Source organism: Macrotis lagotis, chromosome 8, assembly GCF_037893015.1.
Source record: "Macrotis lagotis isolate mMagLag1 chromosome 8, bilby.v1.9.chrom.fasta, whole genome shotgun sequence".
NCBI classification, from domain to species: Eukaryota; Metazoa; Chordata; class Mammalia; order Peramelemorphia; family Peramelidae; genus Macrotis; species Macrotis lagotis.
The window spans coordinates 61,230,029-61,246,343 of NC_133665.1; the positions used below are offsets into that span (position 1 = coordinate 61,230,029).

General features: G+C 44.5%; 1 protein-coding gene across 3 annotated transcripts in view; it reads right to left on the reverse strand.

Annotated features, from left to right (window-relative positions):
- Positions 1-8,547: 8,547 nt before the first annotated feature.
- Positions 8,548-16,315, reverse strand: part of SBK1 (SH3 domain binding kinase 1) — a 113,952-nt gene continuing 106,184 nt past the window's right edge. For all 3 annotated transcript variants that reach the window (XM_074197374.1, XM_074197372.1, XM_074197375.1), the window contains exon 4: positions 8,548-14,728. In XM_074197374.1, the coding sequence (XP_074053475.1) occupies positions 13,946-14,728 (783 nt within the window). In that variant the 3' untranslated portion in view covers positions 8,548-13,945. The remainder of the gene's footprint in view (positions 14,729-16,315) is intronic.

Consider the following 16,315-nt stretch of genomic DNA (forward strand, 5'->3'; position numbering starts at 1 on the left):
ATATTGGATCTTCCATATACAAACTTATTTGTGATACAAATGTTGTTTCTTGTTGTTCAGTAATTTCAGACTCTTTGTGACCCCATTGGGTATTTCCTTGGCAAAGATACTGGAATGTTTTGCTCTATTACAGGTGAGGAAACCAAGGAAAATAGGATTAAATGACTTGCTCAGGGTTATACAGCCAGGAAGTGTCTGAGGTTGGATTTGAACTCAGGTCTTTCTGACTTCAGGCCCAGCATTCTGTCCATTGAACCACCTAGATGCCCAAATGTAAATTAAAAGAATTAAATAATTTCTGTTCTCAAGGATCTTACATTCAAATAAGGTATTCAAATGCATACATAAATATATACAGAATAATATAGAGAGGATAAATACAAATAAATGCAAAGTAGTTTGGGACAGAGGCCATTAGCAATTGGGAGGAATCAGTAAAGACTTCATGAAGAAGGTGGTATTTGAATTGTCTTGAAAGATGGAGGGATGTTATGAGGTGGAGGTAAGGAAGTAGTGCTTTCTAGTTTGGAGGAGGAAGGAGATTCCATTAAGACAAAGGCACAACACGAGAAGATGGAGAGTTATGTGAGAAATAGAGAAAAGGCCATTTTGGCTAGATCACAATGTGGACAGGGGAATAATGTGTAAGGAGACTTGGACAGGCTATGAAAGGATATAGGAGGAGTTTATATTTTCTTCTAGAGGTAATGGTTGATTAGTGAAGTGATGTGATAAGATCTATCACTTTGGTAGCAGTGTAATAGATGGACTAGTGTACAGAAAAATTTGAGTCAAGGAGAACAATGAGGAGTCTATTGTAATTGTTTGTCCTTCATTATGAAAGATCATGAGGGAGATGTCTTGGGGAGAGGTGAGGAGGGCCTGAATTAAGGTGGTACCTATGTAAGGAGAAAGCAGAGCCTGAATGTGAGAGATGCTGTAAAGATAAAAGATTTGCCATGAGATTTAGCAATTGATTGGATATGTAATATGAATAATTAAGAAGAAAGTTAAGATTATGAACTAGGAAGTCTGTAAGAATGATGTGCCTTTAACAAAAATAAGCAAGTTTGGAAGAAAAGTGAGTTGTAACTAGGGGGAGGTAAGGTGAGGTGATAATGAGTTCTGTTTTAGACATGTTAAGTTTGAGATGTCTCTGTAACATCTAGTTTGAAAATTCCAATAAGCAATTTATATATACAGCTGATGCTCAGTGGAAAGACTGTAGCCAGGTATGTAGATCTATGAATCATCTGCATAAAGATGATAAATAAATCCATATTTGCTGACTTGCCTGAAATTACCCTGCAGTGGGATATTCAAGGTTCTTGCTATACAAGGAGTTCCAACACAATACTGAAAAAAAAGAAGCTGGGGTGCTCCAGATTGATTATAAAAAGTTTAATAATCAAAGTCGTATACTCACATGAGAGCAATCTGTGGTGGCCACAAAACAAATATTTTTGGATTCTGTAGAAGACCTTCTTCAAACCCCCATAGTAATTGTAAAAATAAGACAAAAGGAGGAGGTGTTATAAAATATATAGGTGCGGAATGGCTGATATTTTGGGGTTTATTCTGTTCAGCACTGGATTGAGTGCCCTGTTTGACTATCTGGGTTAGAATCCTGGGCATACAACACTATGGATTGAACATATACTAATCATGCCCTGGTCAGTGTGCTTTCTTTTAACTTGCATTAATCTTAGTTTACATTATTCTTTGTTTTCTTTAATAGGGACTCTATATTATTATTATTATTGCTTTCATTAATAGAGACATTTTCTAGGAAAGCTACATTGTTCATGGCTCAAAGAATACTTAAGGAATTAACATTATGGCTTTTATTAATAGGGACCCCATAGCTGCTAATAAAGTCTCCCAATGCAAGTATAGAGTAGAGGACCTAAAATATAACCTTATGAATCATCCAGTATTAAGTATCATAACATGGATGATGTGTGAGAAATGATTTATTTAGACCCCTACTCTATTTCCATCAGTATTAATCAGTTTGATTTTATATAACTCATATATGGATAATTAGATAAGATGGGTTCTTATAGAAGGTCTTTATAATGGACCTCAAATTTTAATGTAAAATTTGATAATTGTTTACCAATTATGAAACTCATGTATGAAACCACAAGAATGCTGGCAAAGATATCTCCATCTTCTTTTACTCAAATTCTATGTCCAAACCCAAAATGGGTGGGATGCCTTGATTCTTTGAAAAGTCCTCCAACTTCTTTTTTGCATCTCTGGACCACTTTTTCTTGTCCAACATGAACCAGTGACCATTTTATGACCATTTATGATCACCTAGTTAGTGGTGATGACCCATATTTCACCCAACGTGTGATGTCATCACCTACTCTCCCACCCCCTGCTCTGTTCATATGTCATTTTTTGGCTCTCAAGAACAAAGTCTATCAACCAATGAGATTCTGCTTTTTATCATGCCTTTTTTGCATATTTGGTATCAAATCCTATTAAAAACAAATTTTTATGGACCTGAAGTATTTCAGATCATGAGGAAGCTCTGAGGTTCACTTCATGAGAGGGGACCATGGAACCTTTAACTGAGTGCCATTAGCTGAGAATTCCACCTCAGTGGGGTTTTGTTGTTGTTGTTGTTTTGCAGATTGGGAAATTGCAATCCCCATAGATGAACCAGCAAGGGAGACTGAGAAGGAGAAGTAAGACAAATAAGAGAATCATAAGAGATTTATGTCATGGATACCCAAATAAGAGAAAGTATGAAGGAGGAGTCAGCAGTGTCAAATGAAGCATATGGATCAATAAGAGTGAGGACCGAGAAAAGAACATTAGATTCAGCAATAAAAAGATTGGTGAAAACATTAGAGCGAGTATGTAAGATGAGGCAAAAGCCAGATTGCAAAGGGTTGAGGTTCAAGTAAGAGAAGAGGTAGCAAAATCAGTAAATGTAGACAGTTTTTTTCAAGTAGTTTAGCTAAGAAGTGAAGAAAAGATAGTATGAAACTTAAAGGTCTGGTGAAATCTTTTTAAGGATGAGAAGACCTAGACAAATCTGAAAGCAAGTAGGTAAAGAATCAGTAGATGGGAAAAGAGTGAAGATTAGAGAGAGAGATGAGGAGTGGTTGAGGTTGCATTTGCTCAAGGAGGCAGGAAGTGATGGACTCAAGGGCACTTGTATTTGGCAAAGTCAAGAGGCCACCTCATTCTCAGAGAATCTACTGCATTTATTGCGTTTCAGTTAGATCAGGGATTCTCCTCTCTCCTGCTTATCCAGACCAGTAATTCTAGAGGAACTGGGATAGCTCAAGTGTCATAGAGGAACTAATAGTAGCAAAGACTGAAGGGTCACTATCCCAGCAGAACCAGGGTGGGGGTGGGTGAGCTTTAGAAGGAAAACTGCCACTTAAAGGACTCACTGATCAGCTATGAGTGCTAGTCCCTTGTCTTTTCTGCAATATTTCTTTCCCTTACGATACCTTCCCCTTAAGATAGCTTCGAGATTTCAAAACTCCCTTCCTATTTACACTCTGTTCATGAAGATGGAGAGGTGGTTTAGGAGGGAGTCATAATTTAAACATCAAATCCGGGCATCAGAACCAGATGTTAAAAAATGAAATTCAGTTTTGTCCTAGGCAGGAAACTTTTTATGCATTTCCCATAGGACCGAAACCAATAGGATTTATAACCAGAAGGTCCCTTGGAGGACATGAAGTTCATCCTTTTATAATTTATAGATGAGGTGAGATCTAGAAAGGTCAAGTGACTTGTTCAGAATCATGAAGGTTGTAAGTAACAGAACCTTGACTTTTGAAAACAAACCAATATCCTTCCCTTCCAATAATGGAGTAGTCTGGCCTAGAGACCCACAGGTTAGCATAGTGAGAGGGAGATAGCATGGTGTGGTGGGGAAAGGGTAGATTATGAAATCAGAGGCATGGGTTCAGTTCCTAGCCCTGTCACTTACCATTTGTGTGACTATTAGTATAATTATTTTAATCTCTCTGGGTCTTTGGTTCCTCTTCTATAAAATGAAGGGTGGACTTGACCTCTGAAGTGACTTCCAGCTCTAAGTCCTAAGATCCTAGGAGTGGGAAGGTGAGAAAAGTCAATTGACTGAAAGGGGGAATGAGGGGGCAGAGAGAAGCACAGGTGACTGAAAGAAACAACACAGCCAAACAGATCTGTGTGAAGTTGTGCCAAGCGGAAGTTATGACTAAGATGAGTACCTGCAATGTGTCTAGAGCTTAGACCCGGAAATTCCTCTCAGCCTCGATTTTTCACTTTAAACAGCTGACTGAGCATGTTGTTATTGGATGACTCACTGTGGAGGAGGAGACAGGAAAAGATGGAGGGGCCAGACTTTGGTTTCAAGATTTTAGAAGAGAGCATCCCCTGAATCCTTTACTTGGTGGCAGAAGGGCTAATTAGAACTGAATGCAAAGGAAACTTTACAGATTTGGGACAGGGAGAGTGGCGTAGAGAGTGTGAGAGGGGGAAACTAGGAAGCCTTGTTATCCCATTTGAGAGATAGTTTTGGGTAGACTATAATTTCCCTCCCTAATATCACTTCATTGGTTGGGACACCCCCAAATTTCCCAACTTCCAGTAATAGCTTACATAGGTAGCCTTTCTTTGTGAAGAACAAGACTCTTTAAGGTTTAGATTGACTCTGGGTTATCCTCCTATCCTTAAATAATTCTGAATGTTCTTTGTGTCCTGGTTGGCCCAGTGTTCAAATACACTCCTTGCCTTTGTTGCCCCAAACAGAATAAACTACAGAAGCTGCTAATGGAGATAATCTCAATTATGTCTACTATTCTTCATTCTGGGATCAGGGAACCCAAGAGCACCAGTCCTGGGAAAAAAAATAAGGCCAAAGAGGATGAGTGGAGTTCACTGGAATGCCAGAGGATACAGATAAAGAGATAGGATAGCTAAGAAACAGCCGGTCAAGTTCTAATCACAATCCCAGGGAACATCAGGAATAAGTTTGTGTATGTTTTGAGACATTTTCACTCTGTTGCTTTTACTCATCTGTTTACCTAATGCAACTAGAAGTAAATATCCTCTATGGCAAGGTGTTTTTTTTTTTTTGTTTTTTTTTTTAGTTTTTTGCAAGGCAATGGGGTTAAGTGGCTTGCCCAAGGCCACACAGCTAGGTAATTATTAAGTGTCTGAGACTGGATTTGAATCCAGGTACTCCTGACTCCAAGGCCAGTGCTCTATCCACTGTCCCACCTAGCTGCCCTAATGGCAAGGGTTCTTAACCTGAGTCTGTGGAGAGATTTCAGAGGATCAGTGAATTTTGGATGGGAAAAAGTACCTCCTATCTTTATCTTCACTAATCTCTAACTGAAATTTAGCAGTTCCTTCAATTCTGAACAGAGTCAACAAACTACTGTCACTCATAGAAGTCACAGATCTTTTACTATCACATGACAGCTGTTGTATATCTCAGAATATCATTTATATTCATCACAACTTCAAATTGCTGAGACCTAAAGCCATATCTCCCATTATCACAGTCTGTTTGCGGATGATATTCAACATATGTGGTTTTTTAAAAATTCTATTTATTTTATTTTATGCATTTAATAACATCAATCTGAGAAGGGGACTATAGGATTCACCAGATGACTAAGAGTCCAGCATGCAAAAAAAACACTGAGAATTCTTGCCTTAACATTTGTTTCAGGGATATGGGGCAGGGCAGGGCAGAAGGGAAAAGGAGGATCTAAGTTTCTTTTCCCTTCCTATAGTTTAGAAAGCCAAGCTGAAGAAGAAAGTCTGAACAAACCACTGTTTGGTGGCTGCATAGAAAAGAGCTAGGGAGCCATTCTCCAGGGCTCTAAGAAGAAAAGAAAGATATAATTGAGGCTCAGATGGTGGTGGATAAGGCAGAATAGGGGAGGATGCAAGACAGGCGGCCTTGGTAAGACAGAAGTCAAGTGTCTAAACACAGACGCAAGGAGAGAAATCTGTTATTTTTGGGATAGAGAATAGTTGAAATACAGTGACTTTTAGTTTAATGGGTAGTAAGGCCTCTAGGGAGAGCAAGAGCAAACAGTCGGCAGAGGTCCAAGTGACAGGAAATCAGCTGGGGTTTTGAGGGACAGGTGATCCCTTTCTTATTTCCTGTGTGAACATGGATATGGTACTTCCCCTCTCTAGATGTGTCTTCCCCTATTGAATAGTGGGAGAGGATCATACTTAGCTAATCTCCAGACAAAGTTGTTGGGAAGGAATACTTAATAAATTGTAAAGTGACAGAGAAATGGGACCATTACTGTTCTCTCTGGGTCTCAGATTACTTACTTGTAAAAAAAGAGAGGTAGCTAGGTGGCTTGTAGCTAGAGCACTGGACTTGGAATCAGGAAAACTCATCTTAATGAGTTCAAATCTGGCCTTAGACACTTATTAGCTATATAACCCTGAGCAAGTTGCTTAGCCCTGTTTGCCTCAGTTTCCTCATCTGTCAGATGAGCTACAGAAGGAAATGGCAAGGGTGGCTAGGTGGTGTAGTGGATAAAGCACCGGCCTTGGAGTCAGGAGTACCTGGTTCAAATTCAGTCTCAGACACTTAATAATTACCTAGCTGTGTGGCCTTGGGCAAGCCACTTAACCCCATTTGCCTTGCAAAAACCTTAAAAAAAAAAAAAGAAGGAAATGGCAAATCATTTTATTTTCTTTGCCAAGAAAACCCCCAAATGGGGTCATGAAGAATCAGACACAACTGCAAAATGACTGAACACACTGAAAATCAGGGGTTTTGGTTAGATGGCTTCCAAGTCTCTTCCATCTCTGGTATTCTATTCTTCAGAGAGGTTTGAAGTAGCAAAAGGATTCCTACACAGAGGCAATAGAACTTGACGCTTTCTAAGATCCATTAAACAAGACACACAATAGAATGAGTGCTAGAGTTGGGGGGTTCTGCTGCTTACTATTTGTGTGACCGTATGTACATCACTTAAAACTTTGACCATCAATTTCTTCATCTCTAAAATAAAAGGGCTGCAATAGATATTTTTTATTCATTTGGATCATAGATCTACAGTTAGAAAGGGATGTAATTTAGTCCAACCCTTTCATTTTACAGATGAACAAACTGAGGCCAAAGGAAGCTATAGGTAATGCCCATGGTTATCTGGGGAATTAAGGGTCAGAGACAGGATTTTTACCCAAGTCCCATGATTCAGTGCTCCTCCCCCCAAACCCAATTCTCTATTTAGGAGAGTTACTTTTCTCCATAGAAGGAATTTCTGTCAAGTGCATTTGAACTTGATAGCATCCTTTTCATGAGCTCAAAGTTGGTTTCACACACTAGCTGTATGATCCTGGCCAAGTCATTTAACCCTGTTTCCCTCAGTTTTCTTTCTAAATTTTTTTTGTTATTTAAGGCAATGGAGTTAAGTGACTTGCCCAAGGTCATCAGTCAGGCAATTATTAAGTGCCTGAGGTGGGATTTGAACTCAGGTACTCTTGACTCCAAGGCTGGTGCTCTATCCACTGTGCCACCTAGCAGACCTCCCTCAGTTTTCTTATCTGTAAAATGAACTAATGAAGGAAATGGCAACCTCTCCAATATCTCTGTCAAGAAAACTCCAAATCAGATCAAAGAGTTGGACACAATTGAAAAACTATTGACAAACATCAATCCAACCTAAAAAGCATGATTTATAGGAAGACTCCATTTTTCTTTTTTTCTTTTTTTATGCAAGGCAAATGGGGTTAAGTGGCTTGCCCAAGGCCACACAGCTAGGTAATTATTAAGTGTCTGAGACCAGATTTGAACCCAGGTACTCCTGACTCCAGGGCTGGTGCTTTATCCACTGCGCCATCTAGCCACCCCAACGCCACCTAGCCGCCCCTCCATTTTTCAAAATGTAGTGCCAAGTAGTAAAATGGGAAAGACTGGAGTGGAGAAGAGCTGGCTATTCAGAGCATCTGAGGGAGGACTTCAGGATCAGTGGAAGAGGCATCGGTTACTCAGCTCATCATGGATCAGTGTCTGAGGCTTTTTGAACTCAGGTGGCATCAACAGGAGTCATGACTTGGATGGCTGTGTAGCAAGGGGAGAGGACATAGGGTTCCAGAAAGATTAAGACTTTATAAAGACGCCAGCATGTTCTTCTTTGAAGAAGTTCCAATACTACCCAAATTCCTGGGATTTCCCTATTGATGCTGTGAGCTTTTTCCTTGCTATTGGACTCTGGTCTATGTCTCATTTATGGCCTTTTCAAAGTATTCATTGAATGCTTTGGCTAATAGCACTAGGGCTATATTGAATACCTTCAAAATGAGCCAAATTCCTGTTTCCTAGAGAGGAGACTTTTAATAGGGGAATGAGCCAGGATGCTATTATTGCTAAGAGGTTATACCTCTAAGTCCTCAATTGACCCGTAGATACTAGCATACTGAAGGCAGTACATATATTATCATCATGGGAATATTGGTTTCTTCCCCCAGAGGCCATCTCCACAAGGCCTCACAATGCCCTCAATACAGCCTCATCCCTTAGGAAACTCAGCAGGAGACTCATTCTTTTTTTTAACCCTTTATTTTATAGCAATTGTCATTAATATAGAAGTAAATAACACATTTAAAAACCTCCTTCTTATAGGGGCAAAGGATTCCAAAGTATTTACAAACACTTGGGTGGGGTGGAGGAAGACAGGACAATGAGGTCTTCAGAAAGGAATGGGACTGTAGGGTAATGGTGGTTTCTCTGTAGATGAATTCTAGTCTCCTATCCCAGGCTTGGTGCAGGGAGAGCATACATACATTTTTGCCCCCAAATTCACAACCCAACCACATGTGGGTCAGGGAGGAAGCCAGAGATTCCCCATTGAACATATTAGATGACCAACTCGGGGTGTTGATAGAAATGAGGAAGGTCTAGAGGGGTGCTGCAAGCTGGACTCTGGGTATCCTGGGAGAGATTAACTGGGGGGCTTCTCCCAATTTAATCTACCCAGCCTAGAGAATATACAGGAGAAGGGCCAGAGCTTGGGAGGTGGTAATGGTGGGGCTAAACAGGACTCTGAGGCCCAGGTATTCCTGAGCATTGGGCTGGGAGCTGCTACCTGGCCTGGCCAGTAGGAGCAGACCATAGTATCCAACCTCCTTTCCTGAAAACCTTCCCCATCCATTCCACCTATGATCTGTTTTCTATTTTGGCTCGTAGATTCCCAATTGCTTTGGGTTATAGGGACTGGCCAGGAGGAGGAGGGTTTCACCAGTGGATTGACACTAGGCCCCTTTTCTTCTTGGAGCTCCTGCCACATGGCCCCCTGGGAAACCACAAGGTTCTTCCTCCCAACCATCCTACTCCACCCTAGTGCACAACTACTGGGTGAAAAATTGAGAAGCACCAGTTCACAGGGAGATTTCATTTTAGGAGGAAGATTTGATTTACCCTTCAGTCCCTGATCAGTCCAAAGAAAGAGGTGGGCATGGTCTGGGAGAGTTTGACAGATTGAAGACAAGAAGCAAGGCTAGGCAGAATAGATGGATACTCCTGCTCAGCCTGGGGAACACACACTGCACCTTCACAACAGGAAGAATCACTAGGGGATTTTTTTGTTGTTGCTGTTTTGCAGTTTTCACATCTATCGATATTTTTTCTATATATGTATATTTTTGTTTCTTTGACAGTGACATAAACTGAGGTAAACATCTGTGACCAAAACCTCTCTTATGGGGCAAAGGGGCCCAACCTGATGGCCAGAGAAGGCAGCGAGGCGCAGTGTGAAGAGCTTTGAACTCACCATGAATCAGAAGATCATGGTCCTGGTTCTAGCCCTATCACAATACTTGCTGTGTGATCTAGGGGAGATCACTTCCCCTCTCTTGGCCTTAGTATCCTCATTGGTAAAATGAGGAGGTTGGACTAGAATGGTACATATGGTCCCCTTCCCATTCTAACAATCTATGATTCTACAATGAGAGAAAAGCCTCAACAGGATCTTTAAAAAAAGTTTGAGAAGTTTGTCTACGGCGGTGTCTCGCTTCAACATTATTGCACGAGAGAGATCAGGACTTTGAGGAGGCCTAAGGCAAAAGGAGGAGTCAAAGATGAAGAGTTCAGGATTGGGCACCAGTGGTCTCAGGGCCTCTGCAATTGTTTTTGGCCTGGCTACAGGCCAGGGGCTTGCCCTGCCGGGATAAGTGAGGCTGACTGCCCAAGGGAAGGGGATGGGAAGCAGGGATCTCCACTGAGATGGGTCTAGGGAAGGAGAGGGTCATTTGCTACTTCCCTAGCACATCTCCAGAGGGCACCAATGCCTGCTGGAGAAGGGTAAGCCCCTCAAGGGGACACTTTTGGAATCTTGGCTGGGCTGGGTATGTTGCCCTTTTCTGTCCTCCCCTTCCCTTCCCCTCTTTCACTTTAAGCCTGAGCAAAGACTCTGCCCTGAAAGTGTCCAAGATCCTTTGTCCCTCTTTGAAGAGAATGGAAAGAGGCTGAGGCCCATACAGGGTCAGCTTGGTTGTAAACTGTGCCTAGGTCTGGGGTGAGGAGTCAATAGCCCTTGTGTGTGATCTGCTGGGAGGGGATTGGGGGTTGTTGCTTGTTGTAGGATGGGTGTGTGTGGCACTCCACTCCCAGGAGCCACCTAGGGGCCCGTCCCACTCAAGGAAGTTGGGTGAGGGCAGACAGACTGGGGGCTTCTCCCCAAATCCTACCCCCCCATCCCCTCACCTGAGTGCTAGATACAGAGGGGCTCAGGCCCTGATGGAAAGAATGGGGGCTGCCAGTGCCTCCCTTTTCTGGGTTGATGGGATGAGGGACCCCCAACCCTGAGGGTGAGGTGTTGACCTGGTCATTTGGGTCCCTGGTGCCTCTGCAGTGGAGGCTGTGGTGGGGTGAGGAGAAATTGGGGACCTTGGCTGGGAGGGGAAGGGCTGGATGATGGGGAGCCATTTGGGTCTGGTGCCCCTAGGTTCCCTGGCCCCACCAGATATGAGGTTATTGCTGAGAGTCCCCTGAAGAGCCAGGGGTGGTGGGGAGCTTGGGAAAGAAGGGCTCTTGGTGGGGATAGGCCCCCCACTCTCATTTCCTTGGTCTTTCCCTTAGATTGCCTACTCCTAGTGTATTTCCATTGCACCATCAGGCCCTCACCAAGAGATCCTTGTCTGGTTCCCTGAGGGCTTTGGTGGAGACTGGTGTGACCAATCAGAGGAAAGTTGAAGAGACTCACTCTTGGGTGAGGCAGGGGGATTCATACCTTCATTCACCCCCCTCACATTTATCCCCATTGTCCCTTCCACAGCTCCTTCCCTTACCCCAGAGCCTCCCAGTAAATTTAAGTAGGACCCTGCCTGACCTAGGCTTGGTAAGCTAGACCTCAACCAAAGTTACTGAACAATTTCTGGCCCAAACTTCCTGCAAGTAAGGGAAAGGGTTGAGGAATCCTCCATCAGGGCTACTTCTGCCCTGGGTCCTTCCTCAAGCCTAGAACCCTTCCACCCCACTGTTGGTAACTATTTTGGGGGAGAGTACAGGATTAGAAGCCAGAAGGCTGGATCTGAATCCTGGCTTTGGAACTAACTGGATATAGATCTCAGGCAGACAACTACCCTTCTCTAGATTTCAGTTTCTTCTGCAAAATGAAAGCATTTAACTAGAGGTCTCTTCTAGCTCTGTCCTTCTTTAATTCTGAGAGGGTCAAGGCCTTTGCTCCATTGCAGAGTGGTGTGGTCCTTGCAACAAAATCCACACAAAATCCTGGATTTCCTTGGAGCAGTATAGGAGATTTCCCCCCCTAGACAGTTGGCTAGAGTCACACTCTATTTGTAAAGCAACATCCCCACACTGTACTTCTGTAAAATATCTGACTCTCATCTTCCTGGTCACCCTCCCCCCCATTCACCCCGACCTGATCAGGCTTCCAAGGAATGCTTCATCCCAGCCCAGGATAAGAAAGTTCTTATGTTTTCTGTTCTCAGCCACCTGACTTAGGAAGACAGGCCTTTGGCCGAGGCAGGGGATCAATTGCTTCTTGGGTCTCCTAAGAAGACCATTCTTTATTAATATCTTCTAAGTATTTCTAAGAGTACTCCATATACTTATTTAGGTTGGGGGAGCAGGAAGAGGAAGATAGCTATTTCCTCCCCCATTACAATGTAAAAGATTCCCTTCTTGCTCTAACTCAAAGGAGAGTCAGAAGGAAGACCTAATGACCCAGGCATAAGAATTTAGATGAATTTGGACTAGACATACCCCTCACCTTGTCCTCTCTCTCCTTTCCTTACATTGAGGCACTCTCTCCTGATCCCTCAATGCAAGGGGTCCTAACTTGCTCAATACTTAACTCCTGAATTCTGGTCATATCCCCACTGCTGATTGTTCCATGCAGATGGGAGAGGTGGCCTTTCTAGAAATGAAAGGACAGACATGACAAAGTGGGTCATGGGTCTGTCATGTGTGACAAGCCTCCCTTGTATTAGGGGACCTGTTAACCCATCCTGAGGAAGAATAGGTTTTATTTAGTTTAAACTCTGACACTGACTTGTTGTTTAACTTTGGGCTTCCCCCATCTGGGTCTTATTTCTCATATGTAAAATCAGAGGTCCCTTTCAGCTCTAAATCTATGATCCTATAACTAAATGAACTCTTAAGATCTCTTCTACCTCTGACATTCTATGTTCTATGTCTGGGAGACACATACGCACATACACACACATTCACATACACACACTACACATTTGCTACATTTTTCAGGTAGCTGGGTCAGTTCATCCCTGTGTCCTTCCTTTTTTTCCTCCTGGTCCCAGTATTCTTGCTTATCCAAGGGGCTGCATTGCTCACAGTTCTGGAGCATGCAGGGTTGGGGATGAGGGAGTAGAGTTACTGTAGTTGCTCCCCTTTCCCCATTCTATATGACCCAGAACCTTAGATCTCCCTACTGTCTTCATCAGTGAGAGTTTTCTCTGATCCTGAGGCCTCTACCAGGACCTGGGGATCAACAGCCCCTTCTCTCTCTCTCTCTCTCTCTGACCTCTATGGAAAACCTGACCCTATCTCTTTCCCAAAGACAAAGAGAAGGGAAAGGCAAACTTAAGGGTCTGAGGAGAGGGTGGTACCCAAGAAAAAGGAGGCAGAGTCTGGGGTAATAGAGGGAGAGGATAGGGAAGAGATGAGGGAAGAAGAAAGGCCAAATATGGGACAGGGTGGCTAGGATAGGCTGAAAGACTTCAGATAGTCCAGTGAAATTGGTAAGATGGGGAGAAGGAATTGAGGGTGAGTGGGAAACAGGAGTGGAGAAAGTAGATCGGAATCAGTCCTGCCTCCTAAGCTAGGCTGGGGATGGTGTCCCTAAGAGCCATCCTATGACCTACAGGATCCTACCTTCAAACCTTGGATCTAGTCTGACAGTTTGTCCTTCTTGATGCATGGCCTGGGCTCTAGGTTCTAGGCCTCTCGCTATCTTAGTCCTACATCACCCCTCAGAGGGCAGGCACTGCCTATCTCCTTTCTGGCCCCTTACACAGATTTTTGGTTAATGAATTACCCAAGGCCCCCGTGGAACTACTACATCCCAACCCTGCTGTTCCCAACCCCACTGTCTTCTAGAAGGGCGGGAAAGTGCCTGGAGCCTAGGGGGTACTATGGGTCCACCAGCTCCCCATCATCTGAACAGGGGATCCTTTCATCTCTGTCCTGACTGATCCTTGTAGAGCTACTCAGGCTAGTACTACGATATTACTATTATCTAACCGTGTTTCTTTTTTGCTTTGGGAACAGTGACTCCTGGTTCCTTTAGCAGGCAAAGGAAGGGCCTCTCCCCACCCTGAGTCCCCCATACCCCTATTCCCCCTTTGCCCACTGGTCTGGGGGGGTTCTTGCTAGCCTCATGAGTGCAAGTACTGGGGTGAGGAGCCCTCCCTAGGAGTGCCACAGAGGAGCCCTTGAAGGGGGGACTGGCGTCGGGCAGGGGGGGTCAGCTCAGACGCAAATCTCTATTGCTGTGGCCAAGACCAGCTGCCCTTTGCTCTTGTCCTGCCGCCCATCCGTCCTGCTGGCCGGCCCTGGTGAGGTGAGGCCAGATTCAGGAGGGGTGGGAGGGGAGGGCCTGGTCCCACTGCTTTCGGTCAGCACCGTCCTCTTGAGAGGTGCTGGGGCCTCCTGGCGGTGTGGCCCAGTGGGCAGGCGGTCACCAGCAGGTTTGCGGGCACGGCAAGAAGGTCGGCGGCGGAGCTCTGAGGTGAGCTCGTGCTTGAGGAAGCGGAAGACCTCCTTGGCAGGGCCCCTCCTCTCAGGATCCAGGGCTAGCAGCCTCTGGAACATCCGCAGGGCCGGTTCAGTGAAACGCCGCCACTGGGAGGGCAGGCCTGGTAGCCTCCCCTTCTGCCACCGCACAAACTCCTCAAAGAAGGCATCTGTACCTGAGGCGGCTTCCCAGGGAAAATTGCCCGTGAGGACACAGAAGATGAGGACGCCAAAGGCCCAGACGTCGACACCAGTGTCGACTGCAAAGCCCTCGGCCCTGCCTGCCTGGCACACCTCAGGGGCCGTATAGGGGATGGTGCCGCTGACCCTCTTCACGCGGCAGCCCACCCTTCGGGTCATGCCGAAGTCGGCTAGCTTCACCCGTCGGCAGTCACGGTCAAAGAGCAGCACGTTCTCAGGTTTGACGTCTCGGTGTACGAGGTGTCTTCCATGCATGTAGTCCAAGGCCAGGCCCAGCTGCTGCACACATCTCTTCACTGTGTCCTCAGGGAGCCCCACCTGAGGCAGAGCACAAGGAATCAGAAGATCCCAACCCAAACATCTCTCCCCAGGTCCCTTGAGAACACCATGGAGGTTTCTCCAACCTCCCTTCTAGTAAAGTTCTCTCTGCCCCTTCCAATACTCTGTCTGGATCTCTCCTTTGCTGGTGGATCTCCTTTCTTTTAGCCTCCTTCAGAACAGGGCTTGTATTATTTCTACATTTGTACCAACACTCAGAACCAAGTCTGGTAAACAGTAAGAGCTTTTGAACTGAAAGGCTCCTTGGATGGTCTTATCTGGCCTCCCCATTTTACAGATGAAGAAATAGTTGCTAAGAAATGACTTGCTCGAATTTGGCCAATGGATTTGAACTGAGGTTGCCCTACTGCAAACCCCAGGCTCTTCCCATTAATCCATTCTCTTTACCTACAGACAGCTAGGTGGCACAGTGGAAAGAATGTCAGACCTGGAGACAGGAAGACTCATTTGTCTGAGTTTAAATCTGGCCTCAGATATTTACTGGCTGTGTGATCCTGGGAAAGTCATTCAACCCTGTTTGCCTCAATTTCTTCATCTGTAAAATGAGCTGGAGAAGGAACCACTCCAGTATCTCTGCCAAAAAAAAATCCCTAAATGAGGTCATCGACGGTAATGACTCCACAATAAAGAACAACAAAGTCTCTTTGCTTAACTGAATTAATCCTGGGCTAAGCAATGAGATATATAATCATTTCCTTGAACCAAGGGGACCATGTAACCTAAAGTTCAGCCCACTTAGTAACTGAGAGCCCTTCTCTGGGTCAAGTTTTCTCTGTGAAGGGTTCAGAGACCCATGCTCTAATCCACTTCCACCACACCTCCGTTTGATCTTCAGCCTCTTAAATTCTCCTCTCTTCAGCCACTTAAATTCCCCTAGGTCTCCATTTCCCTTTTGCACATGGGGATAAAAAATATCTCTCACAGGAGTATGTAGGGGCAGAGATAGAAAGGATATGAAGGTGCTTTGAATTAAAGCAAAGAAATGCAAAGGGTTGCTGCTACTATCACCACTATTGGAGGCAAACAAGGTATGGTGTTAAAACTTGGAACTTGGAACCAAGAGTCCAGGGTCCTCTTCTTACCTTTGCCATGTCCTTCCTGAGTGACCCTGGGCAAGTCATGTAACCTTAGAGTTTCAGTTTCTTCCTTTGGAAAAGGAGAGGACTGCACCAGATGATTTCCAAGATCTCCTTCTAGCACTAACTTTTTTAGTCTTTGATTCTACCTCCTTCTCTGATTCCTCTACCTGCTCTTCCCTCCCCTGCCCCCCCCCCCCACCAACACTGGCAGAACAGGATCAGTGGAATTGGTAGGGGACCCCAGGGGATTGTGTTGACTTGACAGTGACTGTTGAAACTTAAACTCTATCATACTAAAATAGTCCTTCTGCCTAGGTAGGTTTATTTTTATTACTGACCAAGGTTCCTTAGGTCAGCCTATGGATTGGGACTCTGGGGAGTAGTCTTACAGATATCTGCTCTCCCATGAGGCAGAGGACATGAAGCATTCTTCCATTATCCTCCCCCTTATCCCAGAGGTCAGTCTTCCACCAAGTTCCCAGACCCT